Source organism: Drosophila navojoa, chromosome X (assembly GCF_054131105.1).
Source record: "Drosophila navojoa isolate 15081-1374.11 chromosome X, UAZ_NAV_1.0, whole genome shotgun sequence".
Classification (NCBI taxonomy): domain Eukaryota; kingdom Metazoa; phylum Arthropoda; class Insecta; order Diptera; family Drosophilidae; genus Drosophila; species Drosophila navojoa.
The window spans coordinates 23,862,605-23,875,000 of NC_142895.1; the positions used below are offsets into that span (position 1 = coordinate 23,862,605).

Below are 12,396 nucleotides of genomic sequence, written 5' to 3' on the forward strand. Positions count from 1 at the left end.
GTTGACAAAGCCATTTAAATAGAAATCACTCAAAAGGCCGGGACGGGCCCGGCCCGGACCAGAGCGAACCTAACCGTACCATGCCGAACCGGCCAGTTATCAAGATCACATTGACAATGCGTCAAATAATAAGTTTTGTTGTTATTGTTATTTGTTGTTGTTATTGTTATTTGTTGTTGCTATTGCTCTGTCTCTGTGCCCAGTCAGGGCTCTTTACTCTATTATTGATTTGTGATTTGTGTGGTTTGTTTGATTTATTTTTACTATGATGCAATCATTTGTCCGACTCGGCAAGGCAACATTCATTCATTCATTCATTCATGCACACTCGCACAATCTATCAATAATTTCAGCAACCTCAGCTCATTTTCATCCTTCTAGCAGACGGATCTGAACTCTGACTGCAGACGTTTAACTCAACCATTGAGCATGGCAAATCTTTAATTGATCTGTTCATTTAATTGCTGGCAGCGTCAATTAGCACATGAAATTATTAACAATTTGCATTTGACGATGCTCGCGCTGCAGTTGATGGAAAGAGAGCTAAGAGTGTGTGTGTGTGTGTGAATGTGTGTGTGTGTGTGTGTTGGCAACTTGTTTTCGTTGAGCAATCTATCATTGGCCAATTTGTGATTAAAATATGCCAACTGTATGTCTATTAACTTTATATATTATATATATACATATATGTATATATATGTATATATGCCATTTATCCAGACTCGTTTCAGCGTGCTCAAGTGTCAATTTAATTAAATGTGTAATGCATACGATTAACAAAATGAGAAAAAAATATGAATATGAATATGAATATGAATAAAAATTAAAATGAAAACTAATTAAAAAGCCAAGTTGTCGCCATAGTTGTTGCTGCTGCTGCTGCTGCTGTTGTTGCTGTTGCAGTTAGCGGTTTCTAGGCCATGCGCGCATTTTGAATGCGTATTAAACTTGTCAAATCTTCACACTTTTTCAATTATTTGGCACGTTTGTTAATTAAACTTCAGCGGACGTCAACGTCAGCATGTCACTCAGTAGCTGGAATTGTACAGCAGCAGCAGCAGCAGCAACTGTTGCTGCTGCAGTTACAGTAGTAGTAGTTGCTGCTGCTGCTGCTGCAAGGCTGCATTTTCCCTCCCCACCTAATGAAAAATAAATATAATTTTATGCGAAAATTGCAAATTTAAATGTCAAAATGCATTTGCGTAGAAATGGCGCACGATCCACCACAACTGGCTACCAGTTGAGCCCAACTCGACTCGACTCGAGCTGGAGCTGGAGCTGCCTTTTCCAGTTGGCAGCTCGGGACGTGCCACCTGAGCCATCGCGCGTTCTTTGTTGCGTTTATTAAGTTGCATTATTTTCGACAGACAGCTTATTATGCTAGGCCAGCCGCAGTCCCAATCCGCATCCCACTCTAGAGTCCCAGTCCCAGTCCGAGTTCGAGTTCGCGTTGCAGTCTGCCAGTTGAGCTGTCTGGCAGCCAGGCAGATTCCGGTAGCTGTTCGCTATGTAAATGAGCCTGAGAAACGTTTCACACTTTTACACTGTGCTGCAAGCGATAGAAAGTTGCAACTGGCCGTTGACAGCGCAGCGAAAATTCATAAGAAACTCACATTTATCAGCTCGTTTCTCTCGGCCGGCAGCGACTCCGCCAGATTTTGGCGGCACCTGCTGTTGCCAGCTGTGTAGTGCACTGTAGCAAACGCGGCTGGACATATTAAGTTGTTATGGAGCTTGTTAAGGCCGCTAATAGCTGCAACTGCAGCAGGCAACAGGCAACGGGCAACAGGCAACGGGCAACTAAACGAGGCAACGGCTCTGTCTATGGCAGCATATGACAAGTGAGCACTTTTGACAGCTGGTTGCACTCGCTCAGCTCAGTTGGCTCGATCGGCTCTGGCAATTTGCCGCTGGCTTTGGCCATTTCTGTTGCACAATATTGCGGCCTGTCACACGCTGGCGGGAAGTGGAATAATGGCCAGACTTTGAACTTGTCTCGGCTGCATTGGGCCAACTATTTTTGCTCATCTCACTCTGGCGCTTTCTAAACACACACGCACACACACACATGCACAGAGACAGTCAATGGGCTTTGGAAATAGATTTGAATGCCACATTCGTTTAGCTGGAATCATTAATCACGGCTGGCCAAAACAAAACCAAACAAAACTCGCCAAAAACCGTACAAAAACAACAACTACAACAAATTAAACGATCAACTTGAATATGTCGAAGACAGCAACAAAATATTCCCATGGCACAAATTAACAGTAGCCAGCGTCATAACGATCACAATATTTGGTTACACACTTTCCCAGGGTACCATCAGAAAAACGCCACAGAAAAAGAGAGAGAGAAAGACAGAGAGAGAGAGAGAGAGAGAGAGAGAGAGAGCTACAATTAGACCTATATATAGCACACGGTCTTCTGGGGCTACCGTTTCGGTAGTTCGATCGTTGTCCAGCTTACTTAAAGTGCGGGCGCTGGTCCACAATTGTCCAATGTTTCGTCCGTCCGTCACTCGGTCCGTCCGTCAGTGAGTCAATCAGTTGAGCTCGAAAGATTCGGTAGCGTTCGATTTGTTTATTTTCCTAAGGCTGTTTACCTTCGGATCGCCGCTGTCCGCCACTTATCAGTAGTTCGAAAATATTATTTTGACCGTAATTACGAGCAAGAGGCAGGCGGGACACAACATATGCATTACAAGAATCATAAGCCAAACACACACACTGGCACACACACACATACAGACAGAGACAATCGTAATAGCTACAGGATAGCAGCTAAATTGGAAAGGTAAAGCTGAAACTGAATCTCTGAATTGAAGTCAATTGAGAAGAAGAGATACTCAGCTCGACGCCCGGAAACTGAAAGTGAAAATGAAAATGCAGATTGTCGCTCGCCGAATACAGACTGAATTTTTAATGAAAGTGCGTGTACGTGATATATGTCGAGCCGGAATGATTTTGGGCCCGTGCGACATGCCGAGAGTCCCAGCGTTTCGAGTCCCCGAGGCGCACCGTCACAAAGGCCAGCGGGGCCTTTGCCTCCCTCGACTGCTGCTGTTTCTCTCTCCCTCTATCTCTCGCTTTTTTGCCATGATTTTTCATAATCAGCAGCGTCGAATGTCAAGAAAATCACGTAGCTCTTTATATTGTTGTTATTTTGTTTTTAGTTTTTTTTTGTTTTGTTTGTTGTTTTTTCTTCTCGTTCTCCTTCTTCTTCTTCTTTTTCTTCTTCATATGTGCCACATTTGGCAAAAAAAGCAAATCAGAGACAGTCACAGTCACAGCTGCCCCCAAGCCCACCTGCCTGGCAAGCCATAAAACAGCTAGATCTAGTATGACAGTACAGAGTATAACAGCTAAAAAATATCACAGCATAACAGTTAATTAGTATAGTCATATAACAATACAGGAACACTTCAAAATAAACCTTTAGCAATATAATAGGACAGGAGTATGTCAGTATAACAGTATAAAAGTATTTAAAGTAGAGCATATAAGAGAATACAAGAATAATAGTTTATTAATATTACAATATAACAGTACAATAGTACAATAGTATAACAATATAACAGTATAACAGTGGACTAGTATATTGCTATAGCAGTACAACACTATAACAGTAAAACTGTATAAAAGTATATCACTTATCACAGATCCGTCTATTAACAATTCAATGATGAAATATGTAAAACAAAATACTAAAAATTAGTATATTTTCCTTTAGCATATAGATTGGCTATTAACTTATAAACCCTATTATGATCATTAAATTTGCTATTAGTATAATGATGATCAAAACTCTATAGTTCTGTCGAACATGGATATTATAAAGACCCACATGAAATCTAAACATTTACAGTTGCTCATTAGGTTTAGAATAGACTTGTTCTGCGATAAGCCCTATATGAATATTTTTTCCTTTTGCAAACCCAGCTCAAGCAAGTTGTCTAGTCCACAGTTTAGCCCTGTCTGTGTGGCAAATCCTGTGGCCTGTTGTAGGGATCCTTGCTCAGAGTTTACTATCGCAAGATTACCCAACTGTGTAATAACGCCTTTTGCTAGAGGAACGGGAACGGGAACGGGAACGGAAAGGAGAACCGCCTAGACTTAGTATTTGGGCAGTCTTGCGGTTTAAAGATCTTTGATCTGTGCTTAGCCACTGGATTAGGCAAGACACTTACTAAAAGGACGAACTGGGATGGGCACACACACACACACACATGCACACATGCACTGGGCATGATGGGACAATGGCTTGGGCATTAAGATTAGGCCGGACCAAACTCGGCCTTCAACTCGAGCTGAACCTGGCTTAATACTCATATGCCGTGCGACGAGTTCGAAACTCTTTTGTCCCACATTCTTTTTCTTTTTTTTCTCTCTATTTTTCGGTGGTTTCGTGCGAAAAATACAAATTAGCAATATGTGAGCCCAGTGCAAATGAGACGGCGAATAGGCGCAGAAGCGAGAGGCAGTGAAATTGCGGGATTAGCACGGACACCTCGGAGGTCTCTCATTGTTTTGAAATTGGAAAATGCAGCCAGCTATTTGTCACATATATACCCGACCCGATAACGACCAACGACCATCGACCATCGACCGTTCCAATATAAATCCACACACACACACACACACACAGCTATATATATAGGGTAAAGTAGCCTGCACCGTGCACAGCAAATTTGTTTTGTTTTGTCATGTCGTTTTCATGGCTCAATGCATCCGAGTGCAAGCGAAATGGAAACCGGCAAAGCCAAAACCCAAAGCCGCAAATACAACATTGCAGCAGCCACTCGAGCCAGAATCCCTACATACGCATACACATACACATACATACATAGATATATATATGTATAGGTATAAGTATAGATATATATCTGTATATGCAGAGGCTGTCCAAAGCCGAACCCCAACAACGCTTCCAAATTACATGCTCACGCGCACACGCAAATTAATAACACATCTGGCCCAATTTGAGGCTGAGGCCACAGACACAGCCAGAGCCGAGGCTCAAGGACCGGCACATAAGATGGCAAATATGGCAGAGATTATGAAGTGATTGGAAAGTGAATAGAAAACAGTTAAACAGTTAAAGGAAATGCATACAGTTACTTGATATTGATAGCAAAGGGCAACGATGACTAGAGCAATATATGAACCAAACTCTTGATCGGCATGATTATGATGATTACAGCTATCAAATATGTATAACAGTTCCACTTGGTATATCTGTAATATACATATAACAGTCAACCAAAAGCCCATCTAGTCAGTGCTTAATTCTTAGTCTCTATTGTGTATTCATTTCAATCTCTAATAAATATGTATAACAGTTCCATAAACTAGAAAGATATTCATATTTGCCACTTCTTCTTCTTCCATCAATCTTGACCAATCTTGTTTGTGTACTACGTCACACTCTTTGTTAATATATGTATAAGAGTTCTATTTACTATATATCTAATATATGTATAACAGTTCTATGAACTTCCACAGTTTGTCACAGCTTCTTCTACCTTGATAACATTCCCGACTTATCCTGTTACTTCTCCACGCTCTCTTTAAATATAGTTCAATGAACAAGAGCTATATTTACTATATAATTAATATGTGTATAACAGTTTTATAAACTCCAATGCGCATTTGATCACATCCTCGCTTTCTCTCTCTCGGCTAATCCTGTTTCTGCACTATTTCACACTATCTTTTAGCATAGTTATAAGTATAACAGTTCTAATACATCTTTGTATAACACTTAACTAAACTACAACTATATCTCTTTTACAACATTCTCTAATTATGCTCTTTCCTCATTCGTCTAGATAAACGCCATTTGACTGTTAGCGGCGTTTTGGCCACTGCCACGCCCAGGCCCACGCCCACACGCACGCCCACACGGAGCCATCAATCAATTTTGGCCAATTGAAGCATCAACGGTTGTACACCATAAACAGCATCAACGTGGCGCTGCACTCAACGGAAGCCTTGATGGCGGCGGGCTTTCTCAAATCGGGAGATTTGGGCCCGCATCCGCACAGCTATGGCGGACCACATCCGCACCACTCGGTGCCGCACGGACCGCTGCCGCCGGGCATGCCGATGCCATCTTTGGGTCCCTTCGGCCTGCCACACGGACTGGAGGCTGTTGGGTTCTCCCAAGGTATGTGGGGTAAATATCGCAAAACAATTTTGGTAGACTACAAAGCTCACGTAAGAATCGAATCGCAAGAACAAATGTGCTGAAAGCCAGCTGTGGGAGCCAGACCCAGACCCAAGACGGGCCCCACTCGAATGATAAATGATATATGGCCGGTCATCAGACTCGCTGGCTGATAACTCAATTTGCATGCGCAGGCCAAGAGAGAACGAACAGAAGAGAGAGAGAGAGAGAGCGAGATTTGGGACAATGCAGAGATATGGCTACTATATGTATATATGGCTATATGGATGGCAGATCGGGGGCAGTTGACTGCGTGCCGTTCAGTTGTCGCACAAAATGCTTTTCAATGCCGTTTCGCATCGATTGCATCATTATCAGTCGAATTGTCAAAATGAATAATGAGCTGAAGCCAAAGTGGCCGTCGCAGCGCGCTTGGGAACGCATGAGTCGAACTTTTTTTCAGTTTCATTTTCTCTCTTCGCGTTTCTTGTCAGGTTCCAGTTATTTGTCTCATTTCGGTGACGCTGCAAATGATAAAAAACTGACAAAAATGCTACAAAATGCCAAAAAAAAAAATAAAGCAGAGAAAACACAGAAAGAGTGAGAGAGAGAGAGAGAGAGAGAGACCGAGAGATAATAATACAAACAATCGCATGTAATCAATTTTGATTTGTTATTTATTTACTTTTAACATGGTCGCGCTTGTAATAAGCCAAGTTATAGCAGAATCTGTCGATGGAAGATATTGTCGGGCGGGTTATATAAGCGGCTGAGAATGGAGCGAGCTGAAGCGGCGATAATTAACTAAATAATTAAAGAGATGGCATAACTAGAATTTTGAAATTGAATGAAATTCATATAATAATAATAATAATATATTATATATAATTCATATTCATGGAAATTTTTGTTAAAAAAAAAAAGATTTGCAGAAACTTTCCGAATATTATTATTATGAATATTTAATTTCCTGTATACAAACACACATATATTATTCTGTTGATATGTATGTGTAAACAAGCCGGAACTCAGCTGAAATCGTACAGAAACGAAATAAATAAATCGAGCTCCAATGCAAAACTTCTACAAGTCATTGATAAATTCGCGAAATTAGCTAAAAAACTAATTAAAAATGTAATTGAACAAAATAATGACAGCTTAATTATGCGAGCTATTCAGGCAAATATAAGAAACACTCGAAAGCATTGACAAATATTGAAAATCAATATCAAAATAAAAGCAGTTAAAAATATATATGTAGGTGCAGTTAATGAAACAAGTCTTATGCGATTGCTGCCAAGGCTTTTGGGCAATGCGAAAATAAAAATACAAAAATAAAATAAAAATATATATATTTAAAATAAATATGAAAAATAAATATGAAAAAAATGAAACGCAAAAGGCAAACTACAAATTGCAATTAATTTTGCTTTAAGGCAGCCACAACAACAACAACAACAACTGCGCTGGCGACCATTTTGAAAGCATTCAAAATAACGAGAAAAAAAACTAAAATAAGAAAAAGAAGCAACAAAGACAACAACGAAAAGCGGCAGCTGCAAAGCCAGCGACAACGACAACGCGCGAGCCAACTGAGTTGAAGTTTTTTATTCAATTTAAAAATTCATGACCAAAATGACTAACTCATTAATTTTTGATAGAGCCAAACAGAGATGGGCATAGAGTAGCGCACAGAGAGCGAAAGAGAGAGGGAGAGAGGGAGAGGGAGTGCGCAAGCAGGGTAGTGAGCGGCACAGGAGGCAGAGTGGCTGCTGGGGTACGCATACGAAAGGCATTGCGGCACAAAAAGGGGTGCACACGATGAATATTTGGGACAGCAGCAGCCGTGGCAGAGGCTGAGGCAGAGGCAGAGGCAGCAGCAGCAGCAGCAGCAGAGAGAGGGACAAAGGCAGAGCGAGCAGCAGACACGCACTGACAACGGCTGCCCCGGCAAAAACAAACAATGCCGCGGCTTAACACACACACACGCACACACACACATACGTAGTTGCCTTTATATACGCACTACATATGTATAGAATACATTATATACACACGCGCACACACACACACATGCACACTCACACAAAAGAAGTTTTGGACGGCGCTGTGCGGGGTTGGTTCAGAGCAGCAAATGCTTTTTAGGGTTGGCATTTCGACGGGGGTTGCTAAGAATAACGGTTTGCCACAGCAGCAGTAAAAGAAACACACACACACACACACAAAAAGAAAGAAAAAGGAAAATGGGGGCAAAATACTGGGAAAAGCATCTCTCGTACGTATACGTATGTGTGTGTGTGTGTGTGTATGTTAATTAAAGTTTGGCCCACGCGGCGTATGCGCAATGTGCCAGAGCTTCGAGACCCGAGCCAAACTCCACCCAAAAAAAATGCAAGAACTTTCAGCACATTCGATTAGGCATTCACTGACTATTCAAACTTGGCTAATATTATGTTCTTTTTTCTCTCTCTCTTTCTTTTTTCCCGTGCTATTTTATTTTTGCAGGCGTCAACACGAGAAAACAGCGTCGCGAGCGTACAACATTCACACGGGCCCAGCTCGACGTCTTGGAGGCGCTCTTTGGCAAGACACGCTACCCGGATATATTCATGCGCGAGGAGGTCGCACTCAAGATCAATTTGCCCGAATCCAGAGTACAGGTAAGATAGAGCCACTAGAGATGCATATAGATCTATCTATCTATAACTGAAGCAACTTGAAGCCAGTTGAGCTCTTTAATTCGAATTTTGATACTAGCGATAGTAGTTTGATCTATGTAGTATATCTAAAGCCACTGCCTAGAGTCTGTCAAATAATATGTAGTTCAAGTCAATCGAACGGAGATTGAGCTCAAAGGGAATTTGCCTTAATGAGATGATTATAAAACCATAATGATATATAATAATTTATCAGGTCAAAAATTAGCTGCAGTATTTATTCGGATTTGCTCTTTTATTTTATTCATTTTCTGCTAAGCCAACAAAAATGGCTTCACTCAATATGCTCCATCTCGTAAGCTAATAGCCCGATATTTGTCAAGCTTGATGACGTGTTTCGAGAAGAATAGCTCTCACTGAAATTCATTTGAATTTGTGTATTCGCCCATGGACCTATTTCAGCACAACTGTTGTGCATATTTAAACCATTATCATTGAACTAATTCTAAGACTAAGGGCGAAATTCAGACAAAGGGGGAGAAGGCAAAGCCATGTTGAAGTTTTATTACTCGTTTCACAGATATCGATATAAATCGCACAATAAAACTCAGAATTAGCTTTGCCTTTTACCTAAGACGCCTATATAAATCGCATAATAAAACTCAAAAATTAGCTTTTGTTATCTCTTGCCTATGAGAGAGTTTCGGCTTAGGCTCAATGTTTTCGTTTGCTGTCATAGTAAAACAATACGTAAACGCTTTTACAAACTTGAGGATTGAGCTATATAGTCTAATGGCTATAAAAAGTCCATAAACTCTATAGACTCTAGAGTGTGGTCTATAGAAATGCTTTAGTCTATAGTCTAAAGTGTGGTTTAGAGTCTATAGTCTCTTCTAATTGTATACATTAAGTGCTGCATCTATGCCATTCAAATGTATTATGTTACCAGCACAGTCTTTAGTCTATGGTTGGTATGCTAGAGTCGATAGATTAAAGATAAATTTTCCGTTTTTATGGAAATGCCAAATTCTTTAGCCCAATTAGTTCTGCACATCGATTTGTATTGAATTGAATTTTTATTCTTGAATCGATGTTTTTGCTATGGGTATACACTTTAGACTCTTGGAATACCTATAAAACGATATACACATATATATGTATGTATTATATATGGTTAACTCATTCTCACTGTAAATCCAATATATATGGCTTCGATATATCTTCTTTGAATCAGCTATCAGTAAGTAATCTTGAGTAATCCCAACTCCAACTCGAGTTCTTAGAGTCTTGTGAGCTTCAATTGGGTTAAAACTAAATAACCCATAAAGAGAAGTCAATTTCTTGACCCGCTGACTGCTGCTCACATTGATGTCTGCCGATTGGAATTGACTTTGATTTCATATGGCTCAACGCCTTGAAACGTATCTGTGTCTGTGGCTCTGAGGAACAAGTCAAAGCTCTCCCTGTATGCGTGCGTGCGTGTGCGTGTGCGTGTGCGTGTGTGTGTATTTATCTGGTTTAAGTCTTGTTTGCACTGCGTAGACTCAGTGGCAATTGTTTAATTAAGCATATGTCGAGCCGAAAGACGCCCTCGAAAATCAAAGTTGCCAAATCCATAAAACAAACAAATTACAAACAGCCAACAGATTTTGCCCCATTTGCCATATGTGTGTGTGTGCGTACATGTGTGTGTGTGTGTGTGTTGGTGTCTAACTGGTATGGCATATGGGAGTGCGTGAGCGTTGCAAATGCATAGATTTTCCCAAAGAAAATCGCTATGCAAATAGAAATTTGAAATGTGAGTGGGCCACAGAGCGTGCGAGTGAGAAAGAGAGGGAGTGAGGGCGATGGCTAGACTCTAGAGACATGGCATATTTTTAATGTCAAATGTGCCCGAAAAAAGCAGCCGAAAGATGAACGATGAGTGTCGACTTTTTTCTATTTGCCCAAGGCATTTGCTGCGCATCACTCGGAGGGTTGGACAAACAGAGGAGGACTCGGGAGACAGGACACGCAAGGACACACGGCTGTGCGCTGCTCTATTTGAGTTTACTTTGCGCATTAGCAGCGCATAATTTGCGCTAATTTTTTGCCTCATTCGCATTTGCCGGCCAACAACAACAACTCAATTTGCGCCAAGATTCTTGCCTATTTGCTTAGGTGCCCCTCGCTCTCTCCCTCCCTCTCACTGTGCCTAAGCAAACATGCTGCTAGCGCCGTCGGCCCAACTGCCAAATGGCCAAAATCGACAAGGCCTTCCTTCCGCATTCATTCGCCGATCGAGCAACAACATTTCGGGTCTCGATCGAGGATCATTTGGCATAGAATTGTCACCTAATGCCCAGAGCAAACACAGCCGCATGTTCGGTGCGCTCTGTTGACATGTTCATTGATTTGTTTGCATTCCGCTGCTGACAACTGAAGCAGGACGTGACCGGGAAGAGGGCACCGAAGGCAACTGGACTGCCTGTCGCTCGGTCGCTCGGTCGTTGGCCCATGGCCGTGAAGCCCCTGCAGTGGCCGGGCAAGTGAAAAACGACACGTAACGCGGCACGGCCAGGACACCGGCCCGGTGCGAGGACTGCCGGGCAGGCCGACTCGCATGGAATGGATATTCCGTTTGATTTTACACAGCTCGTGTCGAGCAGTTGCCGTTACGTTTCATACACAATTGATTTTTGAAATGCACACGGCTCTTGTGTAGAACGACAGGGCGAGGAGGGTGGGGTCAGCAGGCGTTGCATTGCGAGTGGGCGGTGTTGGAAAAGTGCATTGACAATTACATATATAGATTTTCCACAGTCTTGTTGCTGCTTCTGTGCTTCTCGTCTTCTCCTTCATGCACTGCGCTTTGTAAGTCATCCTCCTGTTACTGTTGTCTACAACTAGCTTGAGGCGGTGCCAGAGCTTGCACAGTGCCGCGTTTACCACTGGCAATGCGCACCACTCAGAAACTAGATGGAAGAGAATAGATAGAATCGTTTGAATACTTGAAGTGAGCATGGATATAGATAGATACTATCTGAATCAAATTCATTTTTACAACATGTCTATATATAGCTACATATATCTATAGATATACCCTATATAGGTATGTCTATGCTCCTGCTCAATCATAGACTAGATCAGCATCGGGTTTGGCATTTATGCAAATTTCGCTTGGGCTTTGCCCCACTGTGCCAAGCGGCCGTGTGCTGGGGCAACACCTATAAAAACGTGGCGCATATTGAATTACAGCGGCAGCTAGAAAAGCCGTAAAAGCCACCAGAGAAAAAACAAGAAGCAGAGCAAACAGGCGACGCCAGCGGCAGCAACATGAAAATCGAGTGCTGCATGCAACTGTCTGGCCCGGGCCCAGGCCGGCGGCCAGAAGGAAGCCAAGCAACTCAATTAGCAGGCAGGGCGCGGTGGCAGAGCTAGTTGGCTGCGGCCCCACATGGCTCCACCTACCGCACACACACACAGGCGAGGCGGTGGCAGGAGAGGGAGGGATGGCCGGCCGCGTTGCACATAAATAATCATTTCTCACAAATGGCAAAAATTAACGGCGCACTCGTTTGCCCGGGCAAAT

At 42.2% G+C, this 12,396-nt stretch overlaps 1 protein-coding gene across 2 annotated transcripts in view; it reads left to right on the forward strand.

Annotated features, from left to right (window-relative positions):
* The first annotated feature begins 5,996 nt into the window (after positions 1–5,996).
* oc (homeobox protein OTX2) overlaps positions 5,997–12,396 on the forward strand; it is a 13,330-nt gene continuing 6,930 nt past the window's right edge. The window contains exons 1-2 of one of the 2 annotated variants that reach the window (XM_089263252.1): positions 5,997–6,177; positions 8,674–8,828. In XM_089263252.1, coding sequence (XP_089119378.1) covers positions 5,997–6,177; positions 8,674–8,828 — 336 coding nt within the window. The remainder of the gene's footprint in view (positions 6,178–8,673; positions 8,829–12,396) is intronic. The other variant, XM_089263253.1, reaches the window with a different exon arrangement.